The 14,422-nt window shown below is 45.6% G+C and overlaps 2 protein-coding genes across 2 annotated transcripts; one reads left to right on the forward strand and one right to left on the reverse strand.

The window, feature by feature from the left end:
- Window positions 1-1,943: 1,943 nt before the first annotated feature.
- LOC124416192 lies at window positions 1,944-3,216 on the forward strand. Its single transcript, XM_046897117.1, has 2 exons — window positions 1,944-2,822; window positions 2,917-3,216. The coding sequence occupies exons 1-2, from the start codon at window positions 1,944-1,946 to the stop codon at window positions 3,214-3,216; spliced, it is 1,179 nt and encodes a 392-aa protein (XP_046753073.1).
- Window positions 3,217-12,230: 9,014 nt separating this feature from the next.
- LOC124416193 (putative nuclease HARBI1) lies at window positions 12,231-12,924 on the reverse strand. The gene is made up of 2 exons (XM_046897118.1): window positions 12,871-12,924; window positions 12,231-12,770 (listed from the first exon to the last, which is right to left on the reverse strand). The coding sequence occupies exons 1-2, from the start codon at window positions 12,922-12,924 to the stop codon at window positions 12,231-12,233; spliced, it is 594 nt and encodes a 197-aa protein (XP_046753074.1).
- Window positions 12,925-14,422: the final 1,498 nt, after the last annotated feature.

Here is a 14,422-nt window from a genome sequence, read left to right on the forward strand (position 1 = left end):
TTCGGTTGCATTGCTTATGTAAAGCTACCGAAGCCAGCCACAAAGTTTGATGTTAGAGCGATTAGAGCTGTGCTGGTGGGATACAAACCGACAAGTTACGTGCTTTGGCATCCAAATTCCAGAAAATTTATAGAGTCTCGGCATGTTAGATTTAATGAGAAAATAGTCTATAAATACGTCTATAGAGAAAATCAGAAACAGGCAAAGAAAAATGACTGGAACTGGTTAACTCAATTAGAAGAAGACAAAGAAGAGCTAGAGGAAAACACAAACAAAGAGGAAAATCAGAGCGAAACGAAGAAAAGAGGCAGACCGCCGAAACAGAAGCTACAAGAAAAGTCTGAAAGCATACAACCAGCAACCGAAACTCCAAAAGAGAACAACGGAGTAACAACTAGAAGTGGATCTAAGAGGAAACAAGGAACTCAAAATAAAACAGCAAGCGCAAAACCTGCTAGACGCGTAGAGGATACAAGCTTTGCAAGATACGTTAGTATAGAAAATCAAAACGACTTGAATATAGAGGGTGAATTGGGAAATATACTCCTTGCATCTGTAAATAGAGACCCAGTGACGTATGAAGAGGCAATGACCAGTCTAGAGAGTAGAAACTGGAAAGAGGCAATTAGAGAAGAGTTAGAGTCAATGAAAACAAATAATGTCTGGGAAATAGTTAAGAGACCAGAAATGGGACCTGACAAAAAAAACGCAACATTGTCGACTCAAAATGGGTGTTCAAGAGGAAAACAGAGAGTGACGGCTCAACTAGATTTAAAGCGAGATTAGTAATTAGAGGCTTTAAAGATAGAAATGTGTACGAGCTAAAAGAGACGCATTCTCCGGTGTCGAGACTAGCAACAGTTAAAGCAGTATTGGCAATAGTAAACAAGTACGATCTAGAGGTGATTTAAATGGACGTGAAAACGGCCTTTTTGAATGGGGAGATCGAAGAGGAGATATACATGGTTATTCCAGATGGGTTAGAGGTAGATGAAACAATAAAAATAAACAAGGTCTGCAAACTTAAGAGGGCTATCTATGGGCTAAAGATAAGTCCGAAGAAGTGGAATAAGAGGTTTACTAAAGAGATGGTAAAACTCGGTTTAGAGAACGACCTTCACGAACCATGTTTGTTTACGTGGAGAAAAGAAAGGAAAAATGGTTGTCGTTGCACTTTGCGTTGACGATCTGCTGATAGCGGGAAACAATCAAGAGAGACTAGACGAGGTAATAAAGAGCTTATGCGGAGCCTTCGAAATGAAAAACCTGGGAGTACCAAAAGTATTTCTGGGTATGAACATAGAGAGAAATAGAGAAAGCGGAATTTTGAAAATTCATCAGAACACATACACAGAAAACATTCTAGAGAGATTCAACATGAGTGAGTGTAAACCCCAAAACACTCCAATGGTGACAAGGCAAGTAAACAACAGGTACAAAAGGTGCAAAGTAGAAGAAAAGGAGCCTGAGAGTCCAGGGCCTGGATGGATCCATGTCCGGTGGGGAACTGGCTCGCATCCTCGCTGAGCATGGTGGTTGCAAACCGGAGGAGGTCCGCGTGGGTGTTCCTAGGGGGACACCCAACGGGCTATTCAGCGTGGGGGTGCAGTGCCCGCTGAGGGCAGCTACGACTATTGCATCGAAGGGCAAGGTGAGGATTGGTTGGGTCACAGCCAGGGTGGTGCTGCTGGATGCGCGTCCCAGGCAGTGCTATAAGTGCTGGGGGTTTGGCCATATAGGCAATACGTGTAAAGAGCCGATGGAACGCCGGGCAGCGTGCTATAGGTGCGGTACCGAAGGCCACCAGGCGCGTGACTGTACGACCAAACCTAAATGTGCGGTGTGCCAGGAGAGCGGTAAAGACAGCGCCCACAGGATGGGTTCCGGACGCTGCGCGTCCGTAGGCGAACGGGGTCGGAGGCCCGCAACTAATCCCAGCGAAAATGGCCAAGTGTGTCCAGAGTAATCTGAACCATAGTAGGGGGGCTCAGGATCTACTGAGGCAGTTCGTGCTCGAGGAAGGGATCGACATATGCCTAGTATCCGAGCCATACGTTGTCCCGGATATACCCACTTGGCTCAGCAGCGACGACGGCTTAGCGGCCATACACTGGAGGGCAGGGGGTAACGCCGGCGAAGGCTCGCTCCTTGGGAAGGGTAGAGGGTATGTGGCCGCTAAGATTGGGGACATTGCCGTCATATTGGTGTATATATCCCCGAACATACGACTGGCGGAGTTCATTGCCCACCTGGAGGACTTGGCTCGGGTGATCCAGCTGGCGGGGGACAGCGGACGGGGGGTACTTGTAGGGGGGGATTTCAACGCCCGCTCACATACCTGGGACCCTTCTTGGTCCAACCGTAGGGGAGAGCTGCTCGAGGAGTGGGTGGCATCGTGTGGCATGCGTCTCCGCAATGCTGGCAAGACGGCGACATGTGTGAGGCCACAGGGGTCGTCCGTCGTGGACCTGACATGGTCGTCGGTAAATCTGGGGCCGGTGATCTATGGGTGGCAGGTGTTGAAGGACCAGGAAACGCTGTCCGACCACCGGTACATCTTGTACAGCGTTGGCGTTCCCAGACGCGAAGAGCGTAGGAGTGGAACGAGCCATGTGCGGTGGAGTTGGTCGAAGTTCAACCCCGAGAATTTTGCAGACGCTCTGTCCCTCACCCTCTCGTGGGGACCAGCCGGCGAGGACCACACAACACCGACGGGCCTTGCAGGGTGGATCGAACGTAGTATGACGCAGGCTTGTGAAAGCGACGCACTAGTGGAGCGAGGAGCTGGCGGATATACGCAGATCCTGCGTAGCAGCGAGAGGGCACCTCTTTAGGGGGAGAAGGACGACAGACGACCGCCAAGAAATAGAGGCCGAGTATCGAGCCGCCAAAAGAAGGCTCCGGGATGCAATCAAGGCGAGCAAGGCCAAGGCGTGGAGAGACCTCGTGGGTTCCGTGGAAGCGGACCCATGGGGTCTGCCTTATAAGTTGGTGATTGGCAAACTGCGAACCTCCCAAAAAGGGTTGACGGAGACGCTGGAGGAGGACACTCTCAGAAGTCTCCTTAATTCCCTCTTTCCAAGGGGAGACGGACGTGCACCGACAGCCCAGAGCGGCTCGCGATGGGATGAGGGATGGGCGGTCACGACGGAGGAGGTCAGAGCCGCATTAAAGAAAGGGTGCGCGCAAAGCGTCGCCCCAGGGCCGGTGGCGTAAAAGGAATTACGTGGGCCAAAGTTCCAGAGGGAATGATTAAGCTTCTAGCGAGAAACTTTACCCTCTGCCTCCAAGAAAGAACGGTCCCACGGCCATGGAGAAAGGCCCGGCTTGTGCTCATCCCTAAGGGGGGAGTACCCAGCGGGCCTCTCCCTAAGGTAAGGCCGATATGCCTACTTAGTGAGCTGGGGAAGACTTTCGAAAGAATCGTGGTGGCCCGTTTGAGGAAGTGGATTGAGGAGGACCCCCAAGCGCGCTTGTCAGCGGACCAGTACGGTTTCCGGGAAGGGCGATCCACAAACAACGCCCTGATAAGGGTGCGGCGGTTTGTGGAAAACGCCACAGAGAAAGGGGGCTACGCGGTGGCGGTGTCCTTGGACATCGCAAACGCTTTCAATAGCCTGCCATGGCCAACTATCAGCGGGGCACTCGAGGACAAAGGGGTCCCAGAGTATCTGCGGTGGGTCCTGGACTCCTACCTGTGGGACAGGCACGTGGAGTACGTGGGCAAAGACGGGGAGTTTAGGAGCCTAGCAGTGACGGCCGGGGTTCCACAGGACTCAGTCCTAGGGCCCCTTCTATGGAACCTGACGTTCGACGAGGTTTTGCGGGTGGGGGCGATTCCGGACTGCGCTGTTGTCTGCTATGCAGATGACACGCTAGTCCTGGGATCCGCAGGGGATCCATCCACGGCGGTAGCACTGGCAAACACGCTGGTAGCCAGGGTAGTCCGGCGAATATCGGGTCTCGGCCTCACAATCTCGGCCAGCAAGACCGAGGCCGTCCTGTTTGGGCGCGTGAAGAAGGGGGGAGCAGCGAACATCCCGGATGTGAGAGTTGGTGCGGAGAGGATGCCGCTGTCGGGGTCCATGAAGTACCTGGGGATACGGCTAGACTCCGGCCTGACGTTCCGGGCACACTTTACCTCTATGAAGGCTAGGCTTGGGGGTGTCACGAGGGCGCTGGGCAGGCTGATGCCAAACCTGAGGGGTCCATCCGAGGTCAGGCGTAGACTATATGCTGGAACCCTATTCGCGGTGATCCTATACGGCGCTCCAGTGTGGGGGGATGTGGCGGGGTCCTCGAAGCACATACAACGGGCCATTACGAGATACCAGAGGGAGATCTGCGCAAGAGTTGTTGCTGCGTATCGCACGGCCTCCTTTGTATCCGTCTCCTTACTGGCCAGGATCCCGCCGCTATATCTAGTGGCCAACGCGTACGTGCGTACGTTTGGTAGGATACAGGAACTGCGGTCAACCGGAATGTGGTCTCCGGGCATGGGTAAGGCAGTTAGGGATGAGGAATTGCGCGTCGTCCTCGAACGATGGAAGACGTACCTCGGCAGCGCAGGGCTTCCCAGCGAGGGGTTGAGGTTGGCAATTCTAGCCAACTGGTCGGGATGGTTCGAGCGGGCGCACGGAAGCGCGACATTCCGTGTGACCCAAGTCCTAACAGGCCACGGCTACTTCGCAGATTTCCTCCGCAGAATAGGGAAGGCGGAGTGGCCGACCTGCTGGTACTGCGGGCTGGAGGAGGATACCACGCGCCACACAGCAGAGGTCTGCCCCGCGTGGGAAGTCGAGAGGGACGCACTACGGCGTGCCGTTGGGGAAGACCTTACCCCACCTGGCCTAATAAGGGCTATGGTGAAGTCCGGGGAGGGATGGGCGGCGGTAGCCAGATTTGCGGAGCGAGTCATGATGGCTAAGGAAAAGCGGGAGCGGGAACACCAGCGGGCACAGCACCGCTCGCACCGGACGATAAGGGCAGAGAGCGAGTAGGCACGCGCATAAGGCAGATGAAGACCTCAACGGGCAGGGGACCAGACGGGCTGGCAGGACGGGGCACCGGCCGGCCTCCACCCTGTCCCTCGGGGGCGAGGCCCTGAGGCGGGTGAGGGGAGGGGGGAAGCGCGGGGCGACATAGATGGTGCCAGGATAGGGAGTGTCACGTTGTGAGTTGATAGGTTTAGGATAGGGTCGCCCCGGCCATGCTTCCTCTTCTTCTTCCTCTTCCTCTCCTTCTTCTTCGGCCTCCGACGCCTTGGGACGGTGGATGGAACGGCCGCGTCGGACCCATTATTACCTCGTGTTCGCGTGGGTAGGGTGCTCGGTTAAGGCAACACGAGCACTGAGTGGGGGTCACCATACGCTGGGCGGCTCCGCCGGGCGGAGCTCGGGCTACAGCGCTGAATGGAGACCATCCACCATCGGGCAGGAATGCATTTACCGATGTTTTTTATCGGTGGAATAGGGAAGGCGAAAAGATATAAGGGAATGGAATGCATATATATGCGTATGTGTTTGTATGTATATGTATGTACGTGTGTGTATGCATATGTATGTACGTGTGTGTCTGTATATGTATGTGTGTATGTATATAGTGGGGTGGGACGGGAGGCGCAACTCCCAATTAGGCGTCAGGGGTAGGTCCGCACGAATGCTGAAAGGTGCCGGGGGGCTCCCTGAGGTTATGCCTCGTGCGGTTCCGGGGAGTCCCCTACCCGTACCAGGGTGGCCGCTGGTTTTTTAGTGGGTGCGAGTCCCACACTACCCTGGAGTTTCTTGCGCGAAACTTCAGGGTGTGCATAAGGCATTTTTACCAGCGATATCAAAAAAAAAAAAAAAAAAACTGAGGATGATTGGCTAGAGGTAAAGAGAATCTCCAGATATCTAAGAGGAACGGCGAATGTAGGCATAATTTTTAGAGGAAAATCTGATACATTAGAAGCGCTGACTGATGCCAGCTTTAGACTGTCAGGACCCGACTTCCACTGGAAGATGTGTAATTAACTTGTTCGGCGATCCGATCGCATGGATAAGTCACAAGCAATCCTACGTCACTCTGTCAACGTGTCAAGCCGAATACCTGGCTATTAGCGATGCTTGTCAAGAGTTGATTTCCCTGGAAAAATCCATAAGGTACATATTGGGGAAAACCCTGATGCCTGTCACTGTCTGGTGTGACAATATGTCAGCAGTGAAATGTACCATGATGGATGGCTGTCACAAACTGAAAACATTTGACGACAGTATAGAGGACATAAAGAGAAAACTACAAGAAAGAGAAAAGACGGGGACTAGAGTACATATGTCTGTGACGCATGGAGACTTTATTAGGCAATGCGTCAACCAAGGCAAAATAAGAGTGGACTGGATACCCACAAAGGAAAATTTAGCAGACATAATGACCAAACCATTGCCTCTGGAGGCACATAGTTCGCTTAGAGATAAGATAATAAACAAGAAGGAAATTAGAGTCAACTTAGAGGCCTGTAGAATTTTTAGAGAATATATGTACAAAAATAGAACATATGCATTGACTTTGTTTTTGTTCACAGATGTAAAAATCTAGAGGAACCGGGCGGCAATGGGAGGGAGTGTTAGGTTGGCAACATTGCCGGCCCGCCTCACTGACTCTCCTCTTATCCCCCACCCTACCTACTACGCCGCGCGGCATTCACCCTCTCGCACTGTGACTTCACATGAGGGGCTTGCCGGTCCACGCCGCACGTATTATTAGAGACTGACTTGTGATATTAAGTAACTGTGATATAAGAGGAAGTGAAATAAGAAGACTAGAGACCAAATATAAATAATAAAATAACTATATAGAGTGTTTATCAGAGGTAAGTCTTTTATTCAATCCCCGGCCTCGTTCCTTGGAATTCCATAATCCAACAATTTTCCATTACTATACTGCTCGAGAACGGCACCCATTGACGAGTCAGACGCGTCCGTCTGTAGAGCCAGTGAAGCATTCTCGAGGGGATAAGCAAGAGAGATGCGTTTGCGAGCTGAGTTTCACAATCCAGGAAATCTTTCTCTGCTTCCGGAGTCCAGATGATGGGACGTTTATCCTTCTTTCTTGCACCAATAAGGTAAGCGTTAAGCGAAGCTTGAGGACGAGCGGAATTACCAATAACTCGGCGATAGAAATTCAGGATACCAATAAACCGATGTAGTTGTGAAATGTTTTCAGGTTTTTTATAATCGAGAATTGCCACGACCCGATCGGGGAGAGGACAAGTTCCGGGCTCGTCGATTTCGTACCCAAGGTAACGAACCGATTTATTTCCGAACACGCACTTCGCGAGATTAATTGAGAGCCCGTGTTTTTCGAGACGTTGAAAAAGAATACGCAAGTGTTGCTGGTGCTCTTCGAAATCCCTCGATGCGACTAGGATGTCGTCAATATAACAAAAAACAAAATCTAAACCACGAATCACAGTATCCATAAGTCTTTGAAACGATTGAGCAGCATTGCACAGTCCAAAAGTCATAACACGAAATTCAAATAATCCAAATGGAGTTATAACAGCTGTTTTTGGCCGGTCTTCAGGTGCAACAGGTACTTGCTGTTATGCACGAGTAAGGTCAATTGTTGAAAATACTGCACAGCCACGAAGTCTATACGAGAAATCATGTAGGTGCGGGATAGGATACTTATCAGGTACGGTTAGGGAGTTGAGATGTCGATAATCTCCACATGCTCTCCATTCGCCAGACTTTTTCGGGACGAGATGAAGAGGGCTGGCCCACTGGCTGTTCGATCAGTAGCAGATTCCTCGCGACATCATATCTTTATATCCCAGCTTCATGGCTTTTAGCTTTTCGCCAGTCAAGCGTCGAGCACGTTCAGCGATAGGGGGTCCTTTAGTGATTATATGGTGCTGTACATCATGCACCGGGACTTCAGTGAATTGGAAAGGCCTTGTGATAGCTGGAAATTCACTGAAAAGCTCACGAAAAGGTGTATCATCTGAAACAGTTGAAATAGAAGAATATGCCTCATAAGTGATGGTACCGATAGAAAACAAGTTTGTCTTAGTATCGATGAGCCGTTTTCCTTTAAGATCTACTAGTAGTTTGTAATGAGAAGGAAAGTCTGCACTAAGAATTGCATGGGAGACGTCTGCCACTGTGAATTTCCACATGAAATTACGACGACGTTTCAAATTTAACGATAAAAGTTTTTGTCCGTAAGTATTTATCACAGAATTGTTCGCAGCGTACAGTTTAAAAGAAAAAGACGATGGGTTAGGACTACGGTCTTACATACAGGTTTTGCAACGAAAGTAGTGGGGGTGGCTCATTTCACGGGCGCTTATTTATCTCACTTTGTGGCCGCCAAGTCGGCGTTGTGATCGAGGGATGGATAATCAACGCGTGCGCAATGCAGCGCCAACCTAATAATAATACATTTTCATCCCTACCCTACGTACATCCCTAGATAGCAGCGCCGCGACATGGCTATTTCAAACACTTAAAACACGGACAACAAGAGAACCACGCCGCTCTGTAGAAAATTGGCTTCGTTGCAAGACCTGTATGTAAGACCGTGGTTAGGACTAACATCGTTAGCATTGACACGCGGTATCACGGAAATGTCCGCCCCCGTATCGACGAGAAAAGATTCTCCGGATTCTCCGTCATATATTAACAGGCGGTATTGTTTAGAAACGTCGTTGCTTACCGCCGCAATGTGCAACGACGTTGCTAGTTTTCCGAATTAATTTCATGGGAAGACCATGCACAAGAAGGATGCCATTTAAGAGCTTTTGAACCAAATCGTTTGTGATAGAAGCACATTTTTTTACTGGTGTTACCGTTATCACTATTGTTTTTATTATGATTGTTGTTGTTACGCCACGGTGATCTCGTTCGCGATCTGCTTTTACCATTTCTTTGGGATTGTTTGTTGCCATATTTAACAAACTGATCAAAATGAGTAGCCAACGCTTCAACACGTTTTATGAGTTCACTATGGAGGCTATCCGTAGTGGAATTGCTGACGGTATTGATGTGAGCGGGACGTTGTAAATCCAAAATCTTATCTGCCAAAAGAGCTAATTTACTCAAATCCTCTTCCGTGGATGCCGAGAGAATTGCGCTCACTTGTTGCGGGAGCTGCTCCAAAAAAATAAATATCTGAGAAGCGCGTCGTTACATTGACTAGCGGCAAGGTTTCGCATGTGCTGCAGAAAATGTGATGGTTCTTGATCACGCAAAAGCTGTCCTTTTAGCAACCGGCGAATTTTACTCTGCTTTGATTCTGCGAACGAATTCAAAATACGAGTCTTAATCGCATCGTATTTGTTGTCACTCGGTGGATTTTGAATAATATCAGTGACAAAAGGTAACACCGTGGGGTCAAGATTAGCGAATGAATATTGATATTTGGTTTCGTCCGTTTAAACTCGAGCGATGCCGAAAGCTGCCTTGACTTGAAAAAACCAAACTGCCGGTTCGTGTTTCCAAAATGGCAGTAGTTTTGCGATGCGAGACATGTGAAGCTCAGGAGACGGACTTATCATGATTGCGGAATGAAAACCAAATAAGTCGTGGAAATACCGAGCGAAAGGTAGTCGAAAAAATCTTCGTAAAATTCGAATGTAAGAAAAAGCGATGATAACACTCGGAGTAACGAGACACTACGGAACGACACACAAACGAGTTTTTTTTTTTTTTATTTGCGCCTCGTGTTCGGTGTCGATACCTGACAAAGCACAAAGTTAAAAATTCAGCCGTAAAATTATTCTTTTTAATTTCGAACACTGACTTTAAAAAAAAACGCTGTCCGTATAAAGACAGTAATAATTAATCGTTCGAAGAAAATGCACGAGTTGCTAAATACACGAAAAAGGAGTATGAGGTGTAGTCGACACTTAATGGTCACACACTTTTCGTCCAACCAGAAAACGTTGTTCTTTCTTCCGGTTGCTTCAACGCATTTAAAAATCACGTCTGGGTCACCAAATATTATTGTAGGGAATGCAACAGGAGAATAAGCTGGCTGAATAACTGAGTCACATGACACGCAATTTTTTGATTAGGTAGTTTGAAAAAAGTTGATTTATAAAGCGATATGATTCAGTCTTTGCGATAGCGTGGTTCATCGAGGACTCTCTTTGATTTTTCTTAAGGTACGCTAAAAACAAGTTTTACAAAGACGCCACAACTGACGTAGCGAAAAGCGCTGCCAACGGCCAACAATATTTAGTTCAAACTTGACCTACCTAAAACTAATAGCGTTTTCCACTGGCTACACTGAGTGCGCACTGGCCCGACAGGGTGCATTCGTTTCGTGCACGTGTCGCCCAGTGTCGGGGCAATCCTCCTCAGTGGAACATGCTCGGCGCCAATGCAAATCAGCTACTAGTGTCAACATTCATTGTAATATAGAAATGGCTGGAACCTTGGACCATGATACTGAAATGTTGGAATTAAAATTCCGTGTTAATTCGAAAATTATTATTATAAATATTTTACACTCAGATCGTGAAATGTGTCGAAAATTATCAAGTAAGTGATAAGACTATGTTGTTTAGGTTATGTAAAAAAAAATTCATAACAATACCAATTTTATTATAAAATCGGTAGAAGAAAGAGAAAAAGAGAGAGAGAGTAAACTTGGTATTTGGTAGTAGATCAAGTTAATGTATAGTGTTTGTAATTTTTTTGCGGATGATCTGTACACATTCCAGTATTTACACATGCTTCATGAACAAAAATTCATTACTCTCGGTGCACCAGTCCGCGACGTCAAGAGGGTTATTGGAAATGAGTCAGTTTTATAGTTCTTAAGTCTTGCTACATTTACTTAAGTATGGCAATGCCTACATTCAAGTATCCTGTGCTATTATTTCCTGATATATAAATGCTGATCATGTTTTAGAGAGATACCAGTATCAACAGAGATCAAAGACGACCGTAATTTGATGAGGCCCTCATCCGACATGCTTTGTGGTGACAAAAATATTTCCCCACCTAATACAATCAGCAACTTGGATACAAATAATATATCTGAAAACAGATCACAAAAAGATTCAGAATCCACTAATCCTTCAAAACGAGTCGGCCGTCCCAAACTCGGTAAATTATTGCTATTCTAATATTGCCCAGCGTGATTTATAATAGGAAATCATTTACATATTTATTGACTCTTCATAGAACTCTGGGATGATAAGGAGACCAAATATATCTTGGACAAATACGAAGCATACGTTTCCCAAGTTGGCCCGATGAAAAAATTTAAAACGAAAAAACTTATGTGGAAAAAGATTTCTTCTGACCTTGAAAATGAGCTTAAATCGATAAGAGATTTCGTCCAAGTCGGAAATAGATGTAAAACGTGCCTGAAGAGAAAGAAAACTGCGGTAGAACACAATGCCAAATCCGGAAATGCATGAGAAGAGGTTCCATTCGAAGATGAGCTCTCTAAAATCTCTGCAAACTATGACAGTATTGAACCTGAGGTATTGTGTAGCGTAAAAAAAACACGATACCTCAAGGTACCACCGCAAAAAACGCAATCTGCAAATCGAAAGACTATGCAAGATATAATAGTAGAAATGCATAAAAAAAAAGAAGATGCCAAAGAGCTCAGACACCTTGAAAAGATGGACTTAATTGCCAGTCTTTTGAAAAAAATGATGAGCCATAGGAAACTGGTTTTACAAAGATGGCTATTTATTGTGCAATAGTACCTATGGTTTTTTGCAAATAGTGATGTAATTAAAGATATACTACGTTGAGGTAGTATGTGTGATTGAAAAAAAAAAGATTTATTTTATTTTATTTGGTGGCAGCTTGTAATACCGGCAGCAATTCTTTTTCGTTGGCATTCATAGAATGAGCAAAGGAACATTTTTATTTTACTTATACAACGGCCATCACTTTAAAAATTTTTTTAGACAAGTTTATCTCGATAACTCGTAATTTAAGTCGATAGATCGAAATTAATGTCGATGAACCTTAATTTATCTGGAATGTGTTTTTTTTAACCAATATCTCATTTCTACTAGTCATACATGCTTGATCGGTATTAAGCTTCACTTCAAACAAGAAAAAGACTGTAAGGCGTGCGTGCGAGAAAAAAGTACATTATGTACTCATATATCGCGCACAGCAAATAAGTACAATTTATATATAACAATAGTCCTTAAGCAAGTAGTTAAAAATGAATAAGTTCATTTTAATAGGTATAAAAAATGTTATGTAATATGTCAATTAGTTATTCTCGTCTTCATTAAAGAGAAAGCTATCTTTAATTGCGTTTCTTCTTTCTTCGCCTAATCTTTTCAATTCTTCCTCGTTTATTTCTACGACTTCTGCAAGTTCTACGTCGTTCATCTCCTCATATGCTTCATCATATATGTAGATATCCTCGTTGTCGATACATAAATTATGAAGCACGCAGCCGCTAATGATGAATTTGGAGATTTTTTCTACTTTGTGCATGTCGATTTCTAGCAGTTGTCTCCATCGTCTTTTCAGCAGACCGAATGTGTTTTCAATTAAAACTCGTGTTGCACAAAATCGGTTATTATATTCTCGTTCGGCAGCTGTCAAAGTACCGTAATTCTTGAAAGGAATCAACAACCACTCTCGGATAGAGTAGGCGCCATCGCCGAGTAAATGGTATGATCTTCCTAACAGTTCCGGCAATTCTTGACCTATGTCGGATAGCTTTAATACCCTCGAATCGTGAATTTTTCCTGGAACTCCTGTGAAAACGTCGATGAATCGTTTCTTACTATCACATATACCCTGCATGGTGATAGAAGGGACGTCATGACGATTTGTATATGTAGATTTCACTTTGTGGACTACACAAAGTGGTGTGGGGTGCGAATCTTAACGGACGTACCATCAACACATCCCACAACGTTGGGCAAATCTGAAATCTAAGACGTATCGGCATCTATTAGTGACATACTTACCAACATTAGACTGAAACTAAAAATAATACAGCCGACGAAATATGAGATTACGGGCTGCCATCGATCATATTCTGTTGAATCACTTAGGTATGCACTAGAGCTGACATACACGCCCATTGATGCAACTGCATATACACTTAATTCAACAGAATATCACCGTTAGAAATCCATAACCGCATATTTTGTTGGCTTTTTTCTCAGTGTACTCAACCGAGAACTCATGTACTTCTGCAAAGTTCTGAGCCTCATCCAGCTTATTTTGCGGAAATTTAATAATCTCGGGGGCGATGTGCATTAAAAATGATATGACTCTTGTAAGTAGCCTAGAGCTTGTGGATGGTCCAACACCAAATTTTTGTGCCACTGTTCGTAGAGGAACCTTGTTCGCAGCAAACCTGTCATGAGAAAACTTTTATATAGCAGCTCCGATATTCCAACTGGCAATAGTTTTCTAAGTATTCACCATATAAATGATAGGACATGAATGTCTGCTGAAATAGGATTAGATCTGCCGTGACCCCTATCAGAAGGAAAGTATTCGGAAGCCTCAAATTGTTGAATAAGCATTTCTGCTGTGCGCCTTTCAAAGCGAAAATGCGTCTTGAACTAAAAAATAATTAATGAAGCTTTCATATACCGCTCGGTCATGTGTTTAAAGACTAATTGACACCAGATTATTTATTCGATGTTTATTAATATTTCTGGGCGAGATACACTATATAAAAATGTCAAAAAAATTAGGTATCCAACATGCCCCCTAAGTAAATTTAGATATATCATAGGTTCTAAAGAGATTCCTTGAAAATGTACAAAAGCAGACTAGATCATAATTTTTCCTACATCGCAAATAATGTGACGTTACTTGACCAACTGCGACTGTCAGTTTTTCAAGCAAGTGATAAATAAGCCAATCAATTGAACGCAAAGGTAATTTTCATGTTTGTAAATGAATGTCACAAATATTGTATGTTAATAATGTCACCAGCATGCCCAAGGGCAAGAAAATTCGCATTGCCGCTGAAAAGATAAAAATTCATATGCAGCAAGTCAAGTTGTCCCTATCTCTTGTAATATACCTACTAGCAATAATCTCTAATAAGCTGAAAAAATGTGTACATCCATACTTCGATATCCGACATACGGTGGATTACGCCAATGAAATTTATTATTTTCTGAATCTCTTGTTTATTTTTCGACCCCAGTAAGTCATCAGCACTGCTAGACGAAGATTCAATGATGTCTAATAAAATTGTTGCAGTCACAAGGTTTATTCTGACTCCACGAGCGGCAGCCATAATTGCACTGCTTTGACATCGACTCCCGATTTCAGTGCAATATTTTATGCACTCAGTGCTAAATTCATGCACCGGAAGTGCCAGTGGAACACGCGTGAAAAACGAGTCTACCCTAGTGCGCACTCACCAGTGCAGCCAGTGGAAAACGCTATAACTACAGTATTGGCGCTGCAGGCACCACACG

Source organism: Diprion similis, chromosome 2, assembly GCF_021155765.1.
Source record: "Diprion similis isolate iyDipSimi1 chromosome 2, iyDipSimi1.1, whole genome shotgun sequence".
In the NCBI taxonomy this organism is placed as follows: domain Eukaryota; kingdom Metazoa; phylum Arthropoda; class Insecta; order Hymenoptera; family Diprionidae; genus Diprion; species Diprion similis.

Bases quoted from the DNA above. Each gene is read 5' to 3' on its own strand.
- LOC124416192 (XM_046897117.1), top strand. From the start codon at position 1,944: ATGGCCAAGTGTGTCCAGAGTAATCTGAACCATAGTAGGGGGGCTCAG. The intron at 2,823-2,916 runs GCACCTCTTTAG...GATGCAATCAAG, and splicing joins TCCTGCGTAGCAGCGAGAGG to GCGAGCAAGGCCAAGGCGTG.
- LOC124416193 (XM_046897118.1), bottom strand. From the start codon at position 12,924: ATGCCGATACGTCTTAGATTTCAGATTTGCCCAACGTTGTGGGATGTG. The intron at 12,771-12,870 runs GTACGTCCGTTA...ATCACCATGCAG, and splicing joins CGTTGTGGGATGTGTTGATG to GGTATATGTGATAGTAAGAA.